The sequence below is a fragment of the Calliphora vicina genome, chromosome 4 (assembly GCF_958450345.1).
Source record: "Calliphora vicina chromosome 4, idCalVici1.1, whole genome shotgun sequence".
NCBI lineage: Eukaryota > Metazoa > Arthropoda > Insecta > Diptera > Calliphoridae > Calliphora > Calliphora vicina.
In genome coordinates, this window is record NC_088783.1 from 21,234,943 (window position 1) to 21,260,072 (window position 25,130).

The window sequence follows — 25,130 nt, forward strand, 5'->3', positions numbered from 1 at the left end:
AAATTGCTTACCCCCAGTAACACGAAGTCTGGTTATGTATTAACAAATAGTTAAACTGACAGTTTTCATACAAAAATATTTTTAACCGACAGTATAACTATTAGTTAGGCCATAACCAGGCTTCGTGTTAATGGGGGTTAGACTCATTTATAATATTTATCATTGTCCTAATTAATTTGTTATTGAAAATTGGCAAAATCGGATTGGTAGAAAAAAACCTTGTATTTGTATTTTTTTACTTTTTATAAAAAAAGTTTCGGTTTGTTTTGGATTAGGCCCTTAAGTAAATATTTGTAAATAAATGTTTTGCTCATATCTCAGCCATTTATAGGCCGATTTTCAGTAAGAATTCTGCAAAAATCACTCCATAAATACAGCTTAAAATATCAAATTGAAAAATATAAAAAAATATTCTGTGAATACCCCTAAATACACTAAACTGCTACTTGTACAAAAATGACGTTTGTCGATTAGGAAATTTCAAAAATAACAAAAACCAAAAAACACTATATTTTTCTGCGAAATAAGTTTATATACTTTTTATGAAATAAACACAAGTGCTTTTAATAACCTATCGTAACATAAAACATTTGTCAGCATTTAAATGAAAACGAGAAAATACACATAAAAAAAGTAATAATAATAACGCGAGTGAGAATGATATGAATGATGGAATAATAACAAAAAAAAAGAAATATATATTCAGCAATAATAAAAGTACAGCGATATTGAAGGTGAATTGTTTAGATAGTAAGAGAAAAAGAAATAAAAATGAAAATGAAAATAAAACCAAATACAAAATAGGAAGAAAAAACAACAATGTATGTTTATGTGGACCCATACAGATGTGTGTTTGCTATATATTTTTTTCTAAAGCCGTAAAGTATGCAACACATGCGCTGCATTAATAAACTGTATAGTTTTACAGTAATTTTTGTTGTACAAATTCAGAGTTGTTGCCCAGCTGTTAATAATGAGTCAATGTATCCCTTATAGACAATAATTGTCAGTAATGTCTGATCACTTGGCTAACTTCAATTAATATATATTGGGAAATTTGTTACGTATGTGCTCTTTATACATCCCAGATAATCTAGCATGAAGTCAATTGTCACTTAAGTTTCTCTAAATAATCTAGAGTTTACACAATTTAAACATTATTTTGTACATATTGTGTTGATATAATTCTCATACAGTTTATTTTCTTCTTTCTTAAGTATACTGACATCCCATGTAACTTAGCGTGAATTCTCAATAGTCACCTTAGTGTCTTTCAGTAACCAAGAGGGTAGTCACTTAAACCAGAAGTAATCAATTTGAGAGTTGTCTGAGAAAGATAACTGGTTATAGCGAATCATTCATGCACTGAATTAGCAAATTATTTTCACACAAAAAAATTAATTGAATGAAATTTGAGTCAATTTAAATGAATTTGGTAAAACTGAATTGCACTTCATTTCCTATTCAAATGAATTTGTCAAATGAATTGCATTCATTTCCAATTGATTTTGAATTAATTGAAATGAATTAGAAAATAGAATTAATAATTAATTTCCAACTCATTTGAATTGAATTGATTTTGTAAGTAAAACTATAGTATGTTTTAATATACTGGAATCGTCAGGTAGCGGCAGAATAAGAAAAATGGGAAAACTTTGTTTATATTTGCTAAATGAAACTTAAATTTTTATCAAATACTGTGAAAATATTATTAAAGGTGTGTTTAACTATAATTTTTTTATTGCTTCTTAAATACTAAATATGTTTTGTCGTTCGGTGTATTTCATAATAATCAGTTCTTCTTGAAGAAAAAAAAATCCAAACACCATTTTTTCTTTGATCAGGGCGGATACAGGACAAGGCTTTTAAATTTTTGTACTGAATATTTTCATTTTGGTATCAGAAATTTCCATTTTTCATTCCTCCTAGATCTGCTCTTGAATTTGATTGAATCGCAAAAACCGTTTTGATTGTTGATTGTTTCCTTGAATTTTGAACGAGTTATCACTTTTTTGCAAAAATGACAACAAAGATTTGGGGCCCATAAAAAAAGTGCAAGACTTTGGACTGGGAGACACTTGCATTTTTTTGGTCTTTTATCACTTAGTGTTGTCCGTATATGGTTATGTGTAACTAGTTGTCACCCTAAATGATAGGTAAAATCACTAGTTGGGGACAGTCTCCTAGAACTGCTGGGTGCTGAAGCACACACACATACCATAACATATTCACACATGCATACAATTCGTAATACAAAAACAATACCTTGTGTTTTTTTGTAGTTGTGTTGTTTTTGGAGAGAAATAAATGCCATAGACAACAATACAATTTCCAGGGATTACACAAAAGCGTTTTGCTGCTGGAGAATGGGTAGGAAATTGAAATGGATGGAAGGAAAGTATTACGAAGGTGGCAAGAGTATTATTTATTTAAATGGATGTTACACGCACATCATTGTCGCTGATATTTATACAGATATTTGTATGTATATAAAGCGTTAACAATACTATACATACCTATGTAAATATGTATGTTCGTTAATATCAATTTTTTCAGTTTTTCTCCTTCATTGTATTTACGTGCATTTACGAGTATTTATATGTAAAATGTTGTGTTTAATACCCTTTTTATAAACAGTGAAAGACAAAATTGTGTTAGTTTTTATAGGATTTGAAACTATTTATCTTTTATAGGAAATTATTCTATACTACAAATAGATTTTCACATATTTCAACTATTAATTTAAAAATTATCATTAGTTTTCTATTAGAATTATGGCCAGTGTTAATTATATTGACACTTACTGTATATGTCTATACATACATTCATGCATATTCATATATGGGCAATTCCACGAGAATAACAACCACGATTTGAAAAACCAGAAACTATTGAAACTTTTCTTCAAGATGATTTGAATAGGAGAAAACACTAAAATGATAATATATGAAAGTATTTAGAGCTTATTACAAAATTTTAAGGGCAAAAATAATAGTTTAAACTGACTATATTTAATTTTTTAATTTAATTGTCATGTTTTAGGCTAAAATTGCGGTTAAAATTAAGCTCCCAATTAGCATATAGTATGAAATGAATTTGACTCTGATTGTTTATTTGCTATTATCAATATGTTTATTGACACCGGAATGTATATTTTCTATTAATTTTTTTAGTTTTTGTATACATATATTTACAGAATATATATTGTTTTATTATAAGAGAAAAATCTGTCACGTACTGTATGTCACAAAAATTTTATTTATTATAAAATCATCCAAAGATTTAAATATGACGGATTGTAAAGGAAAAATATTTGGTTTAGTGCAAGAAATTAAAAGAAAACATAAAGCCCCTCACGATTTCGCTAATTTTCGTATATTTCTACATGTACCTCAAAATTACTTCCATTTTATGTCACTTACGATATATTTATATTTCGTTCGATATTTTGGACAACAATATTTCGAAAGAACTTATTATTTTTATTTAAAATATAGTACCCTCTGAATGGAATATAAAGACGAAATTATTTTTCAAATACTCTTATTTTTTCAAAATCTGTTCCACTTTGTAGGCGTACAAATGTCAAGTACGATGACATGGAATTGCCCATATGCATATGTTGTGCATTACTCCAACAATAGACAATATTGTACTTGAATACAATACACACATAGTTTGACAACAGCTTAATTAAATTTTAATGAATACATATTAATTTTCAATTGTTTTCCTTGTGGTATAATGAACAGGAAGTAATATAATAATATTATTATTATTACTAACTTTGTTGTAGTTCCATATAAAATGCGTATGTTGAACAAAATATACAGCTGCATTCAAACACATACAAAACAAATTAAGTCCGTTTTGCAGTTACAGAAGGAAACAGATTTACGACAACAAATTTTACTAAAAACATTACTGCTATTTTAAAGTATATTCTACACTTTAACCATCCCAGCAAATACTTTTCAATACCTACTTCAATATGTATTACTTAGAAGTAGTTTAATAATGGCTGACATATGAGGCCATCTGTGAAAAAGTGGTGTAACCCACAATTGTAGTTGGTTGCTATTCTGGTGTTACATACATTCCTTAAATTACCAACTATCAATATAAAGTTGAGTAAGCCATCGTTTTTAGCACAGAGCATAATATAATGTAAAGTACCCCTTAGTAAATAGTTTTTAGTTACACCATTTTTGCGCTGATAGTCTCATATAATCTAATATATAAGTATTTCCTTACGAAATTTAGAAAGAATTCATAATAAAATTCATTCAATCTCTCAATGACTACATCTTTGTCAATTAAAATCTAAAAGAATTATTATGAAAACAAGTAAAAATTGTTGATATTTTGTTTCTGTTTTCCATATAAAACTATTACTTGGTGCCGCGATTTAGAAAATAATGCCCTTAACTCTTTGTGATTTAGTGGTCACTTTACTAACCACCTTTTCTATAGTCTTTAAAACATAGTTTATTAGCATCTATTGGCATTTTGCTAAACAATTATATTTTTTGAAGTGATCGTTTATGTTTTTTTTGCAAAACTTTTCCGTCACGGTTAGATAAATATGTATATTAAATTATTAATTTATTTATTAATTTACATATGTATATTTATATATTGTAAACCGCAGTTTCTTTAAGAGACTTTCACGCATTCAATAAAAAAAAGCACATAGTGTTTATTGTTCATCGAATTTAGTGTTACTTTGCTATTTCAAAAAATTTAGTCAAAACTTTAGTCGAAACAGTTGAAACAGTTTAACAGTTAGCCTGTTTTGTTTCCATTATATTTATCCCACTGTATTTATAGTTAGACCAGCTATTATTCGTTTTGCAGAAAAAATGTATTGTATTTGTATAGTAAAAATAAAATTAAAAAAAAAAAATAATTGTAACTGGTTCCAACATACTCCAATTAACAGTTGTCATAGCCAGTATTAAACTATTTCCCTTAGGCGTTTAAAATTGTAAGTTCATAAAGACAATTACGTATGTATATACAAATTATTTCAAAGAAAGAAAGATACAAAGAGGTTTGTTATTATAGAGGTTTGGTCAACACTGTGAACAATATTATAACCCTGTGAACAAACTTGAGGATTGAATTAGAGGAGGAGTATCACACAGTGTTGGTTCACAAGACCAATATTTAGGGAAATATCCCACTCTTAGTTTCCATTAATACAAAGTTGGGGCAAATTTATATTTTTTATACCAAACAAATTCTTTATAGTTTCTAGGTTCCCATAAGTCTTATTTGAATAAATATTGAGGAAATGTTCAACATTCTCGATTATTTATTTTATTATTCAGTACATAAAATCAAGGCTAGGATATTCATACGTCGTTGACCTGGGAGTCGCTGCATTAGCCATTCAAAGTCTTGAATATCGTCCATTGTCTTCTCTCACTATAACCACCTGGTATAACTTTAGTGATCTCATTGTCGCAATAATTTTGAGACATCATGTAGTTGGATGTTATGTTTTTAAGATTATATTTAGAGACATGTACCTCGTTTCGAAAATAGAAAATATGTGTGGAAAACCACACACCAGTAAACAATGTCACTTTTTAAAATATCGCGTTATCAAAGAAGCTTAATTTTATTTGGATTGAGATGAGAGTTAAGTTATCTTAGTTCAGTTTCTTTAAGTAGCTTAAAGTTTGCTTTAATCTTAGGGGTTTATGTTGAATTGTTATATACTATCCATTAGTGTTATATTAATTCAAACATATGCCATTAAATAGTCTTAGTATTGATTCAATCGATATTTAAGTGTTATTCGTTTAGCTTCAATCGTTGGTCGATAAATTGTTCTTCAAATAATCTTAGTTTAGCTTCAGCCGTAGGGCAGTATAACAATAAGATTTATATTATTTACTTAAGTCATTCATATTTATAGTCCAATCTTTGCTTCAATTGTATCTCCAGTCTTAGTGTAGCCTATATCGAAGGTCATTAATACAAAAAAGTATCAGAAAATTGCATTATAAATGCACTTTTATATTAAAATATTTGTATATAGTTATATTTATATTCGTAATAAATTATTGGTATCCGAAATACTGGTACTGATCTCCAAAATAGATTTATGTAATTTAAGCGATATGTTAAGCAGATAAATAACTGCTCAAAAAAACCCAAAAGAAAATAAAAATTTTACATTTCTAGAATAAACTTACACAAATTTAAAATTCTAGAGATTTAAACGCCTTTTTTGATCAATTTTATTGTTAACTTAAAAATTAATAATTTTTCTTAATAAATGTTTAAAAACAAGCAATTTTCCTTGATACCAAAAATTATGAAGTATGAACACCACACGTATACTTAATAAATAAATATTACATTTAACAACTTCATATAAAAATATACCTCATACGACCCGTGTCCTCTTACACTCTATATCTCTCCCTCCTTCATTCTACCAACAACCAACAACCAACCAACCAGCATTCACTCACTTTCAGTCTAAAAAAAACAACTTGTAAACAAACAAAAAAATCATAAGAGTCATTTCATTATTTATTTATGAGTTTATTTTTTTACAAATTTATTTTGTAACAACAACATCTCCTCTCTTTAGTTTTAAATATTTAGCTTTTTAGCCATTTTCTCATTTTTATTAATTTTCTATTTGTTTTTAAACAAATTTAATGCTTCAAGCTACAAATGCCAAAAAAAAAACAGTAAACGCGTTGCCTAGTAAATTTAAAACATTTATATAATTTTGTATAATAAATAATTTTAAACAAAAATTAAATAATAAAAAAAACTCTCAGCAATAAAATAATGAAACAGTAATGAAACTACAATATTGTTGTTATTGTTGTAACCCTTACAGGTTTAAAGAACAGGACGCCTCCATCCTGATTGACAGATCGTACGTATCTTTTACATGTGTTTTTATTTTCCTATAGCTAATTAATTTTTTGGAAAATATACATAAATAAATAAATAAAATAATCAGCTTTAGTTATTTACTACAATATCTATATAATAATAATAATCAAAAGCACTAGAATGTATTTAACAAAACCAAAAATAGAAAAAGCATTGAATTTAATATATTTGTAATTATTATTGAAATTGGTTTTGTTAAATTAAATTTAAAAAAAAAAATTAGATAAACTGAAAAGAAAAACTACGTTGCATTTATTTGTTATTTTAAAAATATTTTTATTTTTTGTACGTTTTTTTTAATTTTCACGGTTTGTGCTTAAATTAAAACGTAATATTTTTTTTATTTTTATTTTTGGCTTTGTTTTATTTTTGAATATATTTTTGAAACCATTAAGAATTATGATTATAATCAATATTTCACAGATTTTGTTTACTTTTTGTTTTGGTTGTATTTTTTTTACCACAAATTTGTGTTTCTTATTTTAATATTTAATAATTAAAATATTTGTACAGAGTTTTTTTATGGGGTTAACAATTGTTAAGAATGCTTTGATTTTTTATGATTTGTTTTTATTTGATTTTTAATAAATTTTATTATTAGAAAATATGAGGAGGTTTGGTATTATTTTAAATACCAAGTGAGTCAAAAGTGTTAAAAATTAAATGTGTTATTTATTAGAGTTCAAAGAACTTGTTGTATTGTCGCTCAATGCAATTTTGAATAACAATTTTGGAAGAATATTGCTCTAAAACCCCGAAAATATGCTACATGTTTCACCCTCTATCAAAGGGTTAGACAGGCACCACTTTTTGAACAGCATTTCTTGTTAATGTTTTTCAAGTTCGTTTGTGTTAATGAAATAGTTTTATAATTTTTTGATTAAAAGTTTTGAAATGAAAGTTTTAAAATATTAAGAAGCTACATGGTTTTTGTGCTATTGTGGGTAACCCTTACTAAATGGTACAATATATGTTTTCAACATTTTGTGTCAGTAAAAAACACGCCATTAACAGTTCATATTTGTATAACTTATAAACTGAACAAAGTTTTCCTAACCAGAGGTTGTCGACATTGACAGCCTGTATCTCACTTTGTATTCAGGGTCAACAAAAATTTAATTTTCTTAGAGGATAATTCCTCCTCTATGATTCGTTCATACATCAGTTTGCAATATTGCCACTTGATTTTCGATCGACGCCACTGTTGATCGTTTTGGAATGCTAACTACTATTCTATATCTGAAGTCGGGATTCATATTCCCTAGGGTGCAAATGGTGTTATTGCACTTGCACAATACGATTATTAATCCACCTTTGTAAAGGAAAAATATCTATTCCCTAGGACACGAAGCCAACAAGTAATTGTTTTAAGTAAATCTGTATTCGAAGTACATATACTCCGGGTGGCCTTTTACATGTAAATCCTCACTATTCTAAAATATAAAACGATTAAATGAGATAAATGATTGGCATATATCCCCCAGAGGATGTAATCTTTCATAAATGCAACAGTAAGGGCCATTAAACGTATTTTTACGTGTTAACCCTTTAAAAACGATGGTTTATTTCCTTTAACTAAACCATATTCTTTTAATTGCAAATAAAAAGCTGTTTAGTAGTTTAAAATTGTAATAATTCTTTATTTATTAAAATTTACACAACAATTTAAATAGTCACTTTCTTTAAATTCTAAGATGTTAATTCTAGCAGCCCCTACTATAAATTAACTGACTGCAACTTTCTGTTACTATTTAAATACACAGTGCCATCTTGCAGCTGTATCATGAGTTATCTATATAACGGACAAAACTACAATGTCCTGTTTCTAGAGCTTTTAGCAGCTTTATTGTTAATGTTAGAAGCTTTCACAATTAATGCAAACAAACAATGTTAATAACAGCATGATCTTTAATGCAACTTCATAGTATAATTGAGAACGTTAATAGTATAATTGAGAACGTTTAAGAAACAAAGTTTTATGCAGAAGCTTATTAGTTAAATAATGTAATAATCAACGTGTTTATACCCACTGTCGACGTAACCAATAGTATTACACTGTGTGCAGTTTTTTGAGTCATGGAAAAATAATCATATACGGACACCAATACGTGATAAAAGACCAAAAAAAATACCCATTCTCCCAGTTTTTCCCAAAGTCAACTTATTTTTCAAAATAACTATCCATATACGGTTATTTTTTTCGTGTAGCACTGTGTTATTCAAACAACAAAAGAGTAATTTTAAAGCCTGGGAAATTACTCCATAACTTTATTCGAAAATAAATATTTTGAATTTATAGGATATTTAGCCATATTTTTCTTTTCCAAAACCTTTATTTGTTTTTCAAAGTTTTTATTTTTATGCTATGTTATAAAATAATTTAATGAAAACACCAACAAACAAATACGAATAAAAATCAAAATAATAATTAAAATTATACTGTATATAAAAACGCGCACTTTTTTGAAATTCTGTATATTGATTGTATAAATTTCTTTTCATATTTACAAGCTTTTAAATTTGTTTGCAAACAAATACATACTACATTTTATACTCTTATATCCCCAATCTTTTTGTGTTTTTATTACAATTTTTTTTTTTTTTGTAAATTTTTCGTTTTGAAATTTGTTTTGTGTAAAAAATATATTGCATCACATTAATGGGATTAGTTTCTTAAAAATTTTATTCAAATCTACATATTTATTTTATTTACGTCAATTTTTAGTTTCTTAAGACTGTTATAAGCAGGAATAAAATTTGCAAAATTTTGTGTTTTGTTTTCTGTTTTTTTTTTTTTCTTGTAAAATTTAGAAACAACAATTAATAATTATTTAATAATCTTTTAAGCATGTTTATTGTTAACATTTGCACTTAATTACGTATGTACTGGTTTTTTTCTATAATAATATTGAGCTGCAATTTAAAGCAATTTATTATAACACTTATGCGTCAACTGTTATAAACGTTTTTTACACGTAATTTTTTTTTATTCTAGTTAAACGTTTTAATACAATTTTAATTTGTCTTGTTAGGGATTTCTGTTTGCAACATTATTTCACAGCAACTTACGGTAAAATTTAAATTTTATTAGGAAATCTACTAGAATGTAAATAATATATTTGGGAAATTTTTTGATATGAATGTGTTTAAAGAAGAATTTCATGTGCGTCATTTCAAAAAAAGGGGGATTTTAATGATTTAAAAAGAAATTAAAACTTTTGATAAACAGATAATAAAACAGTGATACAAAAATGAAAGAAATAAATATGCAGGAATTCAAACAAACCTTATCAACAGCTGTTTTCGTGTTTTCAACAGACGTTTTAGAATCTTATGAGACAAATGCACTGTCTGTAATTTTTTGAGTTATGGAAATATAACCATGTACGGACACCACTACCCGATAAAAGACCAAAAAAAAAAGATCCGTGTCTTCCAGTTTTTCCCAAAGTCATGCCCAAAAATATTTGGAACCTCGGTGTCATTTTTGCAAAATAGTGATCATTTTCTTAGGCTCATATCTTGCAAACAGTTCGGAATTTTGATTTACTCTCTGAAGCAAAGTTGTAGCTCTTGTCATAAATAACAAAAATTGTGAACATTTAAAATCAAAAAAACTTCATCTTCAGGATCAAAATCGCAAAAAACATTAAAAAATTCGAAATAAATTTTGATATAAATTTTTTTAAAGCTGCCTAAAAGTATGCTTTAGTTTATAATCATTTAATAGTTTATGACCCAAACACTTAATTCCTTTATTTTTTATACCCTTCACCATCGTGAGAAGGGTATATATAAGTTTGTCATTCCGTTTGTAAATTCCATAATTTACAAATTCCATGTATTCAGGATACTTATAGATAGCGAAGTCGGTTACGCCATGTCCGTCTGTCTGTCTGTCCGTCTGTTTGTTGAAATCAATTTTCTGAAGACCCCTGATATCTTCGGGATCCAAATCTTCAATAATTCTGTCAGACATGCTTTCGAGAAGTTTCCTATTTAAAATCAGCAAAATCGGTCCACAAATGGCTGAGATATGAGAAAAAAAACCAGGACAATCTCGATTTTTGGCCTATATCTGGATTACTAAGTCATTACATATAAACAATATGGATATCTAATGATAGATAGACCATTACAACGACGTATATAAGACCATAGTATGTTGGACCTACAATGGGACAAAATCGGAAAAAATATTTTTTAACCCGAATTTTTTTTTCTCCAAAAAAAATAAAAAGAAAAAATTTTTTTTAAATTTAGGAAAAAAAAAACTGTACCTAATGGAGTACTATATACATATAATGGATGTAAAAATTACTATGTAAATTATTTGCAATATTTAATCAACAAAGTTAGCTTTGTGTAGTGTATAAAATAAGCAACCTTGACCAATTTATTATCATTGCCTTTAGAAATCTTTATTTTTTAAAATCATATGACATATGTCAAAACTGTTGCAAATGTTGCTATAAATAAAACCTGTCTATCTTTTAATATCTTTTCAAGACAACTATTAAATTTCAAAATATTTATGACTTTCTATTGTCTCTACAAAACGAGCCAAAACACATTGACCACTAGAAAACAACACAATAATTATTTAATCAAATGTTTGTCAACAAATCATTTAAGATTTTCGCAAATACGACATAAAACTACATACAAAACTCTGCTCTAAATGGCCTAAATTACAGCGTTGCTACATTCTAAAAACAAACCGAAGAAATATATTAAAAATTTAATGACCTTTTAGTGCATAAAACAACAAAACAATAACTAAACAAAACAAAAACATTAAGAAGAAAAATATTTAATTATAGAACCATAAAAAAATTATAAAACAAAACGCAATAATAACAACCACAAATTTATTTGTATTAAACGAGAAAATGAGGCATAATCATTGTGAAAATATGCATCATCATAAAATTATTTCAGCATTTTGTGAATTTAATTTGTTTTGCAAATCACACAACATTTTTATGAATGAAATTAAAATAGAAAGAAATCACAGCAAAATACAATATTTAACATTTCCTGTCCTTTAACAAATAACTACTAAATAAGTACGTGCAACAAAATCACTTTGCTGTTGAGGCAGCAACAAGCATCATGTGACAAACGGTCATATTAATGTAAATCAGCATTGTGAGGATTTTTTAAATAATTTCATTGATGACAAACTTAAAATTACACATTAATTAGAAAATTGTGAACAATTATTACTCATTTTTAGTTTTTTCTTAAGAAATATTTAAGTGGAAATCACGAGTGTTGTAAAAATTCCGTTTGATTCATGAACATTTCTTTTGACTAAATCATAATTTTTTGTATAAAAAAAAACTAAAAGATTTTTATTACAAGCATTAAAAGGAAAAAATATTTTTGACAACATATAGAAAACTAGCAATTTTAAAGTAAAAAGCACGCGAAAATTTATTATATATCATTAATTAATATTTTAAAGTTCATGAAACACTTTTATGAAATAGAGCGAATCATGAAAATCGCATTTTAGTTAAGACTTATCACTAACTTGAACGAATTTAATAAATTATTCATCTTAGACCCACAAAAGTATATACAGTGGTGGTCAAAACATATGCAACCAGCAACAGAATTTTACAAAAGTGGTTTAAACTACTTTAAGATGTAAACAAAAATATTCATTTGCTTATAATATTTTTTAATTTATGCTTTAAAAATAAGAATATGAAATTTAATTCAGAATTTTTTGCATTGAAAAGAAAAAAAATTTAAAAAACTACGTATGGGTTGATATTTCATTGGCCAAAACATATGCAACTAATTGCTTTTAAAACATTTCAGTCTATAAAACTTAATATTTCGTGGCAAATCCTATATTTTCAATGACGGCCTTACATCGGCAAGGCTGTGAAGCTATCAAATTGGCAATAAAATTTGCAGGAATAGCGTTCCAAGCATCTACCAATCCTTGAAACATAATATTATTAATAATATTGAATTAGTGCAATTTTCGGTGTCGATTCTTTGATTAACGATTTCCCAAATGTTCTCAATGGGATTTAGATCTGGTAATTGTGGTGGCCATTCCATTACCGAAACTGTTTCTTGTGCTAACCACGATTTAACAACATGTGAAGAGTGCTTGGGGTCGTTATCGTGCTGAATAACTCATGGAAGAGGCTTATTATCCTCAGAATTTGGAAGCATTACTCTTTCCAAGATGTCTCTATAGATAAATCCATCCATTATTTCATTAATTTAGAGCGATGGGCCAACTCCAGCAGCAGAAAAACAACCCCCATACCATTACGTTGCATCCTGCAAGCTTCACCGACGATTTCCCTACGCGCAAAAACCGCTTATATTAAAAGAAACGTTTGAAGTTTGCTATGGAGTATTTAAATTGGCCAGAAAATAAATGGACGACTGTCCTATTTAGCGACGAATCCGAATTTAATATCATCGGAAGTGATTTCATGTGTTACGTAAGACGACCACTTAACACGCGGCTTCAAGCACATAATGCAAAAAGACACTGAAACATGGAGGATGCAACGTAATGGTATGGCGGCAGTTTTTCTGCTGCTGGAGTTGGCCAATCGCTCTAAATTAATGAAATAATGGATGGATTTATCTATAGAGACATCTTGGAAAGAGTAATGCTTCCAAATTCTGAGGATAATAAGCCTCTTGGATGAGTTATTCAGCACTATAACGACCCCAAGCACTCTTCACATGTTGTTAAATCGTTGTTAGCACAAGAAAGAGTTTCGGTAATGGAATGGCCACCACAATTACCAGATCTAAATCCCATTGAGAACATTTGGGCAATCGTTAATCAAAGAATCGACACCGAAAATTGCACTAATTCAGATATTATGTTTCAAGGATTGGTATATGCTTGGAACGCTATTCCTGCAAATTTTATTGCCAATTTGATAGCTTCACAGCCTTGCCGATGTAAGGCCGTCATTGGAAATATAGGATTTGCCACGAAATATTAAGTTTTATAGACAGAAATGTTTTAAAAGCAATTAGTTGCATATGTTTTGGCCAATGAAATATCAACCCATACGTAGTTTTTTAAATTTTTTTTCTTTTTAATGCAAAAAATTCTGAATTAAATTTCATATTCTTATTTTTAAAGCATTAATTAAAAAATATTATAAGCAAATGAATATTTTTGTTTACATCTTAAAGTAGTTTAAACCACTTTTGTAAAATTCTGTTGCTGGTTGCATATGTTTTGACCACCACTGTATATTCGATCTAGAATGTCCGTCCGTCGAAAGGTGCTCAATGGCTAAAATTTTCCACAAATAAAACAAGTAAGAAAAAATGCCCAACCATTTTTTTCTTTTAAAATTTTAAAAAGTAATTTTCGGAAGAGGGTCTTATTTGGGAGCTATGACTAATTATGGACCGATCGCCATCAAAGTTATTTGCTTTGAATTTTATGTGTATACCAACATTTTTAAGAGATTTATGCTCGTTAAAGTGATTTTTGGAAGCGGGACCTATATGGGAGCTATGACTAATTATAGACCGATCGGCATGAAATTAGGTGACATGATTTCCAGAGTATTTCCAAGTATTTCGGGAGGACATTTGTACGGGAGCTAGGGGAAATAATGGACCGATTTCAGCTAGTTTCAATAGGCTTGGCCTAAAAAAAGTGTATATACCACATTTTATCGAAATGTCTTCAAAATTAATCGACTCATAAAGTAATTCTGAGGGTGTTTGACTAATTCTGAGGGTGTTAGACTAATATTTTTGGGCGTTACAATTATCTACACAAACGTATTATAGCTATGTATATTCGGCTGTGCCGAATCTTATATATCCTTCACCAAATTGTACTTTAAAATACAAATTTTAAATATTTTTATGTATACAAAATTAAAAAAAAAAATTCAAAATTGTTTTCAAAAAATTAAAAAAAAAATTTTTTACCAAATTTTTTTTTTTCTAAATTTTTTTTTTTCAAGTTTTTTAAATTTTTTTTAAAATTATTAGTGAAAAAGAAGTAGGAGAGCTATATTTGGCTGTGCCGAATCTTATACATATATCCTACTTAAAAAGTTTTTTCAAAATTTTTTTTTAAATTTGTTGAAATTTTTTGGAAAAATTTAAAAAAAAAAAAAATCGGGTTAAAATATATTTTTCCTGATTTTGACGCATTGTAGGTCCAAATTACTATATATAGCCTTATATAAATCATTGCAATGGACTTTGAAATTTCTATCATTAGATACCTTAGTAATCCAGATATAAAAACTAGTAAATAAGAAATGAAAGACAAGTTCTAAGAAAAAGACCTAAGTCCATAGAAAAAATACAAACTAAGCAATAGAAAAAGCTCTAAGTCCAAAAAACCTTTTATCTCGGCAAATACTTATGTTATCATTTTGCTTTTACGCACATCGAAAACAAAGAAAAATACAAAAAAAATTGCGTTTACAGAATTCAAAAATATTTACGCAAAAAAAGTTTGAATGTTTTTTGTCTCTCCTGTACAATTTTAAAATATGCACGCAGAGAAAAAATATAATTGGGCATGGTTACTGTAACCATTTATATAGTGTTACAAGTTTTTTAACTGTATTATAGTCACAGTAACCATTTACATGATTGTGGTAACCATAATATGGTTAACTTACGATTCACATGATTGTCTCAACCATATATATGGTTACAGTAAACATATATATGTTTGTGGTAACCATATTTATGATGAATAATTTTATCATAATATGTTGTTCTCAGATTATGATAAGCCTTAAGCCGAGAGCACCATAATATGATAAGTCATTCATCATATAAATGGTTGTCACAAACATATATATGTTTACTGTAACCATATATATGGTTGAGACAATCATGTGAATCGTAAATTAACCATATTATGGTTACCACAATCATGTAAATGGTTACTGTGACTATAATATAGTTAAAAAACTTGTAACAATATTGAAATGGTTACAGTAACCATGCCCAACTATATTTTTTCTCTGCGTGTGGATAGAGCCTTTGCATGTTAAGCCAGCGATATGTTGATTATGCGGCAGTCCTGATAAAATTGTCCACAGATTAGTTTTAAGTACTGTGGAATTATACTATAAAATGGGGAAACATTTTTCCCTAGTCCCCATACAAGATCCCCCTCAAAACATTGATAATTATCTTATAATAATTAATATCGTCATGAAATTGGACATAAACATGTTTCATATGAAACTAAATATTTCTATCAGCTTTTGTGAGAATCGGTCCATAATTGACTCTCTTCCTCCCTATTTCACAAAAGAAAATTATTGTCAATAAATTAAAAATAACCACATATTGATGGTGGGTGAATTATCGATCTTATGGCGAATAATCGGTTTTTATGAAATTACATTTTTCTATTGCAACACTGGTATTTTGATGAATAATCAGTTTTATAACGAATAATCAATTTTTCCGGTGAAATTTAGCTTTTTTTATGAAAAATCTGGTTTTTGAAAAAACCGGTATCGATATTTTCATAACATAATATAACGAATAATCGGTATTTTAGTGAACTATCGATTTTCTAAGGAATAATAGATTTTTTAATGAAATTCAATTTCTTATCAAAAATATTGGTATTTAGATAATCAGTTCTATAATGAATAATCGGGTTTTTAGGGATGGCAAATATTCGATTTTTTTTTTTATAAAATTTATGACAAATCAGGTTTTTATTAAAAAGCGTCATAACTGGTTTTTAATCGAATAATCGGTATTTAGTTTTTAATTTTTGATATTGATTTTATGGCGAATAATTGATTTTATATCAAATTCTGTTTTTAAAGAAATGTCTGGTTTTAATTGGTGAATTATGTAGGAAAATCATTAGCGAAAACTTTGTTGCAAACTACCCCTGCAAACCTTTCATATTTTGCAAATCTTGGATAAGCAATATGTGGAAGGTTTTTATGCATAATCGGATTTATAACGAATATTCGGTTTTTTCTCGAATAATCGATTTTTTATGAAACTTTTGGTTATTGAAAAAATCGGTATTCTGAAACATAATCGGTTTTAAAACGAATAATCGTTTTTTTTTGTGAATAATCGGTTTTTTAACGAATATCCGGTTTTTTCTTGAATAATCGATTTTATATGAAAAAATAGTTTGTTATGTATTTTAATGAATTATCGATTTTATGGGGAAGAATTATTTTTTTTTCTAATGAAAATCTGATTTTTATGAAAAATTTGGTTATTTAAAAAATCTGTATTCTGAAACATAATCGGTTTTAAAACGAATAATCGTTTTTTTTTTGGTGAATAATCGGTTTTAATACGGATTATCGATTTTTTACAACTAATCGTTTTTTTATGAAAGTTTTTTGTTCAGTTTTTATAAAAATTACATGTTTTGAAATGTATTATACACTCTAGTTGTCACTCTTCGATCTAGATATTACATCTATGCAGAAAGCAGTCTTAAATAATCCTTATCAATTGATATTTTAAGTTTTATATCAATTAGAACAGTTTCATTATGCAATATTTTGAAACATCTCAATATTTTATAGTTCATACTATCATATAACCGATCAGTATTAGTTTATTTTTAGCCTTTGTTAAAAAATTGTTTTTCAACCTGCGTCACTGTCATTGTTGAACAACTAAAACACTTCCGAACAATGTATTTATTCCTAAATTGGCTGCTTAGTTATAACTCAACTAACAGCTGATGCTGATTATTTTATTAGTTGCACTTACCAACGTCTCTTACCTTGTCTCATCAAATTATTTTCATAATAAGACCACAAATTATTTAGCTCTAAAGGTTTTGCAAATGCCTTGAAATGCTTAGATTTTTCATCTTTCAATTGCTAAATATGTCTCTGATAGAAATTAGCCAAAAAAAAAAGATTTCGAAAAAAAAAGTTTTGTGTGTCATCAATCATTATTAGTTTTTATTTAGAAAAACAAGTAAAATGTAAAACAACATTTGTCATTTTTAACAACCAAACAACAAAAAAAATTGTTTTTATTGCCAAAATAAATAATTTTTTAGAGCACAAACAAATCAAAAAAAAATATTAGAAAACTGACAACGAATGTGTGTAAAAAAAAAATATTATTACATAAACCATAATTTAAATGGTTTTGTTTATTTAACTTAAATATTTATTTGCATACAATATATTTTTTTAATTATGAGAAAAATAGATTTAAATACAAATTGGAATTTTATATGACAAAAATTATTTAATATTCAAAAATATACAATTAGGAAAATTCAAATTTAAGTATTTTTACTTAAATTCAATAATGACCTTTATAGAATTCGGAGAATGTGAACTTTATTATTATTATTTTAATTAAACAACCTTGTTTTAAATCAAGAGATTTCAACAAATCTTAAATTTTTTCTTTAAATTTAAATTTAAAACAATAAATATGTCTTCTGAATGCTTATGCAAATTAAATATTATTTTGCCTGCGGTTAAGAATTGATTGATTTAAAATATTTTCTTATTTTAAGTTTTATTTGTAAGACAATATTGCTGATGGATTTATTTTAAATGTTTTGTTTTACGAAGAACTTCAATCGAAAAAGAAAATAAACAATTAAATTTTTGAGTATAAATGCGATTTACGGCTGCGTTTATTTTTTCTTTCTTATAACCCAGCAAGTAAAATTTGTATAATTCATAATATTTTATACAAATAGATAAGTTAATAATAAATCTTATTAAAGCTTATTTTTTAGTGCTCATTTCTGACAATAATATTGCACTTTTTCTGCCCTTTCCCCTTTTATTACCTTCTCTATTAGAGTTTAGAGTTCACAGGTTCAATTTCTACAATATTCATTTGTGACTCTAGAAAATATATATTCCATATCATTATAAGTAAAAGGTACGATTTGATGGTATAAATATGTGCATTTATTTTTTGAAATCGACTTTTCGTTGCCCCCAAAATAGCCAGATAGAACTTGAAATTGTTAAAATATAAAACAAAACAGTAAATTTTAATCAAACATTTTTTTATTCGAAAGATCAATACCTGGCCATTAACATTTGAAAATGATTTCGGGCATATGGCCACCGTGACTGTTCTTGACGAAGCGCATTCTAAACGTTCAATTTTATGCCACATCTTCGAGTATTACTTGCCTTATGTCACGAATAACATTAACAATGTTGTTCGCCAAGGAGTCAATTGCTACTGGTTTATCAGCATTGACAAATCGAGAGTTGTCAAATCGCATGACCTTCTCGTAATAAAGTTATCGACAAATTTTGATTTAAATAAATCGATGGTCGTCGTATGGCTTGTAGGGTCATCCTGTTGCAACCACATCTCGCCCTGATCAATTTCATCCACATTTTGACGGCAAACGGTGCATTTTTCTGGATGTAATGGATTTTGTTGGGTCTGTTGTGGATTGGTCTCTTCATCTCTAAATCGGCAAAACGTTTTCTAATGCAATGAATAGGAATCCAAGTAAACATTGAGCAGCCTAGATCAATTTCGTTCATTGATATAAAACAATTTTCACTACCAAGTAGCACATTCAAGATTCCATTACTTTTTCGCTTCTTAGGAAGTATTAGATTAGACTATAACAACATTTCTCCTGTATCATATCTCTCACAAACTAATGAAGTAATTTATTTTAAAAAAATATATAAGCACTAATTTTATCAAAGTTAGCAAGTTTTTCAAAAACATTTATAAAGAAAAAACTTTCACAATTCTTAAAACTAAAAAGTAATATGCATTTTCTAAAAGATTTATTAGACATTTATCTAAAAATTTAAAAAAAAAAAATTGTTTCACCCAATTCCACTTAAAAAAAAAACGTTAATAGTTTTTTCTTTGAATTGAAATTTCTTTTAAAACAATTTTATAAATAGCAACTTCAAATCAATCGTTAACAAATTCAAAATTTCTCTTAATTATTAGCAATAATAATACTTTATTTGATTTTTATTTATAATAATTTGCATTGACGAATAATTCTTTGAAATTGTTTGCTTTGCCCCAGAATCCTGCTAAATATATAAAATTATTATGGTAGGTAAGTGAAAAATTTTTAATTTAATCAAAACAACAAATATCAATGTGTTACGATATTAATAAACAAAAGCAATTTGTTTCGAAATTGCTCTCTGGCTCTCTTTGAGTTTAATTTGGACTGGTTTTATAAGATCATCTTTTAAAGTGAAAATAAAATGTTGGAGAGTGTGTAGTAGTGAATTTGTGGGCCGGCCAAAGATGGAATAGAAAGCCAAATATCATTATCATTTTGTGTGATTATCATTATCGTAAAACAATATGCGTTTTATATTAAATATTTTTAAGAGAAATGTCTCTTTAAAAACACACAAAACGTGCTCTGAAATAAAGACATTTATTAAGGAAGGTATGCCAAGTTAAAGAAATTGATTCTCAAATATGGAATTAATATTTTTATTTTACAGGTTAAATCTATGTGTACGGAAACTTTTAACATATTTATGGCACAGTATTCAAAATGTTTACCTTTTATTTTTTAAATTAAATAGAATAAAGTTCTTGGAAACTATTTTCCACAAAATGTTACTAAATATCAGAGAATCCGTGCCAGAAAATCCATTACATTCAGCTGTCAAAAATTTATTTTTTCGGTAACGGTATTTTAACGATAACGATGATTGCTGTTTCGGTAATGGTATTTTAATAATATTAATAAAATTTTCATAAACTAAAAATAAGATAACCAAAATGTGTTCTTTTAATTTTCTCTTAATTTGTTTCAGTACTTTGTGTTAGGTTACCTTCCTTTTTAAGATCATGAGTAAAATTTTAAATTATTATCATTGTCATCATCAACATCATGTTAGATATTAGTTCAGAAGCAAAATGATTAAAATCATTACTATGTTTATCAAGAAAATAAATATAATAATGAAATTCATTAACCCTTTGAGAACACACACAAACAATTCTGAATAACTAACTAACTGTTTCATTAAAAATTCAAAAATGCTAATAATGAATTTACCATCTTTGTAATGAATTTTATCTCAACAACTTATTTTCAAGAATGTCTTTATATGGAAGTTGGGCCAAATAGATTCACTCAATAATTGTTAAATGGGAGCGATGGTTAAATGTAAAACGATCTCCACAATATTTCCCAGTGCGATTTCTATATGTACAAATGTTGTTTATGCAACATTTTATCGCATAAATGATATATGCACATGAAACCAATTTTCGGCTGTAGTCCTTATATGGCGCGCTATGACATATTGTGCACCGATCCTCACAAATTTAGATTATCAGCCCAATTATGAATAATAATTCCCGGGGAGTTTTTTCCCCTTTAACATTTTTCCTATTCAAAACACCCGGGGAATTTTTATTTATATTTAAAATTTTACTCATGCCATCTTCTAGAAGTTTCTTGAATTATCTAACGAACAATACTAGAATGTTCTGTCAAAAATCCACTTTTGGCAATGTATACCAAAGATTTTGGATGTTATATTTTTATACCGGTAGACAACTTTGAGAAAAACTGATTTAAAAAAATAAGTAAAATTTTCAATAAAGTGAAAGGTATATAATATTTGGCACAGACAAATATAGCACTCATTAATAACACAGTACAACACGAGAAAAATAACCATATACGGACACCACTACGTGATAAAAGACCAAAAAAAAGACCCGTGTCTCCCAGGAATTAAGTGTTTTGGGCCATAAAATATTATATTATTATAAAATAAAGCATACTTTTAGGCAGCTTTAAAGTTTTTTGCGATTTTGATCTTGAAGATAAAGTTTTTTGATTTATATGTTGTTGTAGCAGCAGTGATTGCTGAGTTGACAGCCCTTGGCCGAGTGAACTCGGGTCATTCCGATGCGTAGAACCGGCTGTCGTGGGACTGCTTTATATTGCTTTGAATTATATTCACAATTTTGGTTCTTTACGTTCTATCACTTTTTTGCAAAAATTACACCGAGTCCCCAAATCTTTGGGGGCCCATAAAAAAAGCGCATGACTTTGGACAAAACTGGGAAACACGGGTCTTTTATTTTGGTCTTTCATCACGTAAAGGTGTCCGTATATGGTTATAGTTCTATGACTCAAAAAATTACGCACAGTGTAATGCATCCTAAAGGTGCGCATCACATATTAGTTTTTTTTTAAATAATTACGAGCAATAGTCATTCCAAATTTTGCATATAAATTTTCTCTGAAATTACTTTCTTAATAATACAATACATCAGACGACTTCTAAGAAAAACTAGTGATATGAAAAACCTGTTTAGTTTCGTTTCAAATATTCTAAGATAAACTATGCAATTCTAAAAACAATTTTCAAAAGTATTACCACGAGCCCTAAGGGGTTAAGTTTTCAAGAAAATTATTAATATTTTTTTTACTATAAGTGTGTATAGAAGGGAAAAAACAAAAGCACAGCGTAAGCATTTTGATTTTTTTTTCTGCTTTCGCTAGGAGGGAGATTGAAAATGAAAATGATTTTCATATTTTAGTATAATTTGAAAAAACGCGCACTACACACCACAAAAATATAACACTGAACAGCATTAAAAAAAATATATATGATGAAAAAAAGAGTCTGTCTATTTATCTAAGACTTGAAAGGAATGAAAATACTTATAGAAAACAGAATAATTTTATAAAATACAAAAAATAAAATATTAAAATTAAAAGCATCATAAGATCCAAATCATATGTCTTTTAAAACTATTTATGTGTATAAAAAATAAAATAAATATTATATGTTATATGTTATAATCATACATACATATTTGGAAGGTCTTTAAACCAAAGGCAGACTCCTAACAAACACACTTCTTCAAAATAAAGTGGTGAAATTATTTCTACAATAAATTTTATTAAAAAAAACGTCTAAAAATACAAAAACGGCCAAGAGAAGGTCATTAAACGTTCACAATAACAAAAAGAAAGAAAAAAAATACAAATAAAGAAAACAAATAAATAAATAATTAAAATTATTTTAAGAAGACAAATATGACATGAAACGTTTTAAAACAAAATGTGACTTTAAAATAAATTAATTGAAACAGTTGATACGTTTTAAATTTAAAATAAATATTTATATACAATCTATATAAATAATTAAAAATACAAATAATAAAAGTGAAAAACTGAAAATAAAAACAAAAACATTTAAACTGGCTTTAAACAACAACAAAAAAACGTGATATTAAAAGAAAAAGTGCAAACAAAAATACTCAATTTATATAACACTCTATTAAAGATTTCAAAAATCTTTTTAAATTGAAAACAACTAAAAACAGCATAAAGAAACCTAAACAAATAAAACCAAAGATATTTTAATTTTAGTAATAAAAATCTCCTAGAGGCTTTATAATAAATAAAAAAATCATCATTACCTTATTAAAATAAGAACCAACAAATCTCCAACTGTGATACTCATAAAAATACCTTCCCAACTACTAAAAAAAACACACCTTCACCACAACACAACAACCAAACCCCCACCCCTCTACACCAACAACACCATTATCTACACTTTTTTATATAAAATCTCACCTTTTGTGATGCTTTTTAAAAGCAAAAGAATTTAAAATTGCAAAGAAATTTTACCCTCATCTTTAAGTACAACAAACATAATTTTATTTAAAATTAAATTTATCCCACAAAAAACTGCAACAAAATGATGCTAAATAAAAATTCACCCGGCTCCCAGTCATTGCCTCGTGTACATTCATTTTTCAATATGATACCAACCATATTGGAATCCGAATTGGCCATGACTGTCATGGAGGATCGTGATAGTATGTTTCAAATAAAATCTAAAAGGTATAAAATAGAATTTTTAAAGAAAATCTTAATAAATTAGCAACATATTCAAACGATCATAATTTATGAACGAAATATTTGAATTTTTTTTTTTCAATTTATTCTTTAAAAAAATATGAAATGTTAATTAAAAAAAACAAAAAAACTATAATTTTCATTTATAATTTATGTGTTTTGGCTAAAATGTTTTGAAATACATATAAATGTATTGTTTAGCTTTGGGTATATAATGTTAATCATATGATTTGTAATATTCAAATATTTTAGAAACTTTTTCAAGAATCGAAATTAAGGCCCTAATTTTGTAAATCACGTCACCAAAGTGATATTTATATGGAAAGCAAAAACAAAATTTCAAAAATTTGAAAATTTTGTTATTGTTTTATATATAAATTCTTAACAGAACAAACGCACCAAAATTCAAGCGTTGATTTGCCTTTCATAATTTGAAAATTTTGTATATAAAACAAAAACAAATTTTTAAAATTTTTGAAATATTGTTTTTGTTTTCCATATAAATATCACTTTTGTGACGTGATTTACAAAATTAGGGCCTAAGTCTAGGCCTCATAACTTGAATTTAAGAAATGTAACAGGGTCTAATACTATAATTGTTTTCCACATAAAAAAATATTGACAAGTATAAAACTTTCAAACTACTGGGTGATCCATAAATAATATCATAAATACCACTAGAACAGTAGTTAAGCTATCAGAATATTATTTTAAGAAATAACTTGAAAACCCGTTACCGCTAAAATACTTTTACCGAAATAATCCAAAATACCGATACCGCTAAATTACCGTTGGCGAAATAATATAAATTAACGTTACTGTTACCGTTTCGAATCGATAGATAATAATCAAAACGCCGAATTGTCCGGATTTTGCTAAAAAAAAAAAAAAAAATTGCTGTTAAATTCGGTTTCAACAACGAATCTGTTTCCTCTATGTTATGATATGATAGATGTCATATAGTTTTCAAATGTTGTTTTTGTAACAAAGTCAATGATATAAAGAAAGAACCTTTTCTTTGCTTATAGCTCTTACTTGGGAGATCACCTCAGTTTTCAACTGGTTAAAACCCGAATTTTATGTTGTAGGTTTTTCAAATTGTGTATTTTCAAGAATCGAATAAAACCGGTTTATTCGATTATTGAAAATAAAAAAAACCCCCCTGTTTTTTAAACGATATATTTTCCAAAGTAAAATAAGTTTTAAACATATTAACTGTGTTCGTTTTTCGACTTTACTGCTATTGAGTTTTTTTCCAAATTTTTGTTTTTCGAATATCGAATAAACATTGAGCCTCAAAAGTGAGTAAACACCAGTGATTTTTTGTTTTTTTTATTAG

The 25,130-nt window shown here is 27.3% G+C and overlaps 1 protein-coding gene across 11 annotated transcripts in view; it reads left to right on the forward strand.

Annotated features, from left to right (window-relative positions):
- The window catches only part of dnc (phosphodiesterase dunce), a 418,093-nt gene that overhangs the window by 378,783 nt on the left and 14,180 nt on the right, over nucleotides 1–25,130 (forward strand). For 5 of the 11 annotated variants that reach the window (XM_065510429.1, XM_065510428.1, XM_065510433.1 and 2 more), the window contains one exon: nucleotides 6,869–6,907. The exons of 4 other annotated variants lie outside the window; for them this stretch is intronic. In XM_065510429.1, coding sequence (XP_065366501.1) covers nucleotides 6,869–6,907 — 39 coding nt within the window. Of the gene's footprint in view, nucleotides 1–6,868; nucleotides 6,908–23,210; nucleotides 23,777–25,130 lie in introns of those variants that run through there. 2 more of the 11 variants (XM_065510437.1, XM_065510436.1) reach the window with 2 other exon arrangements.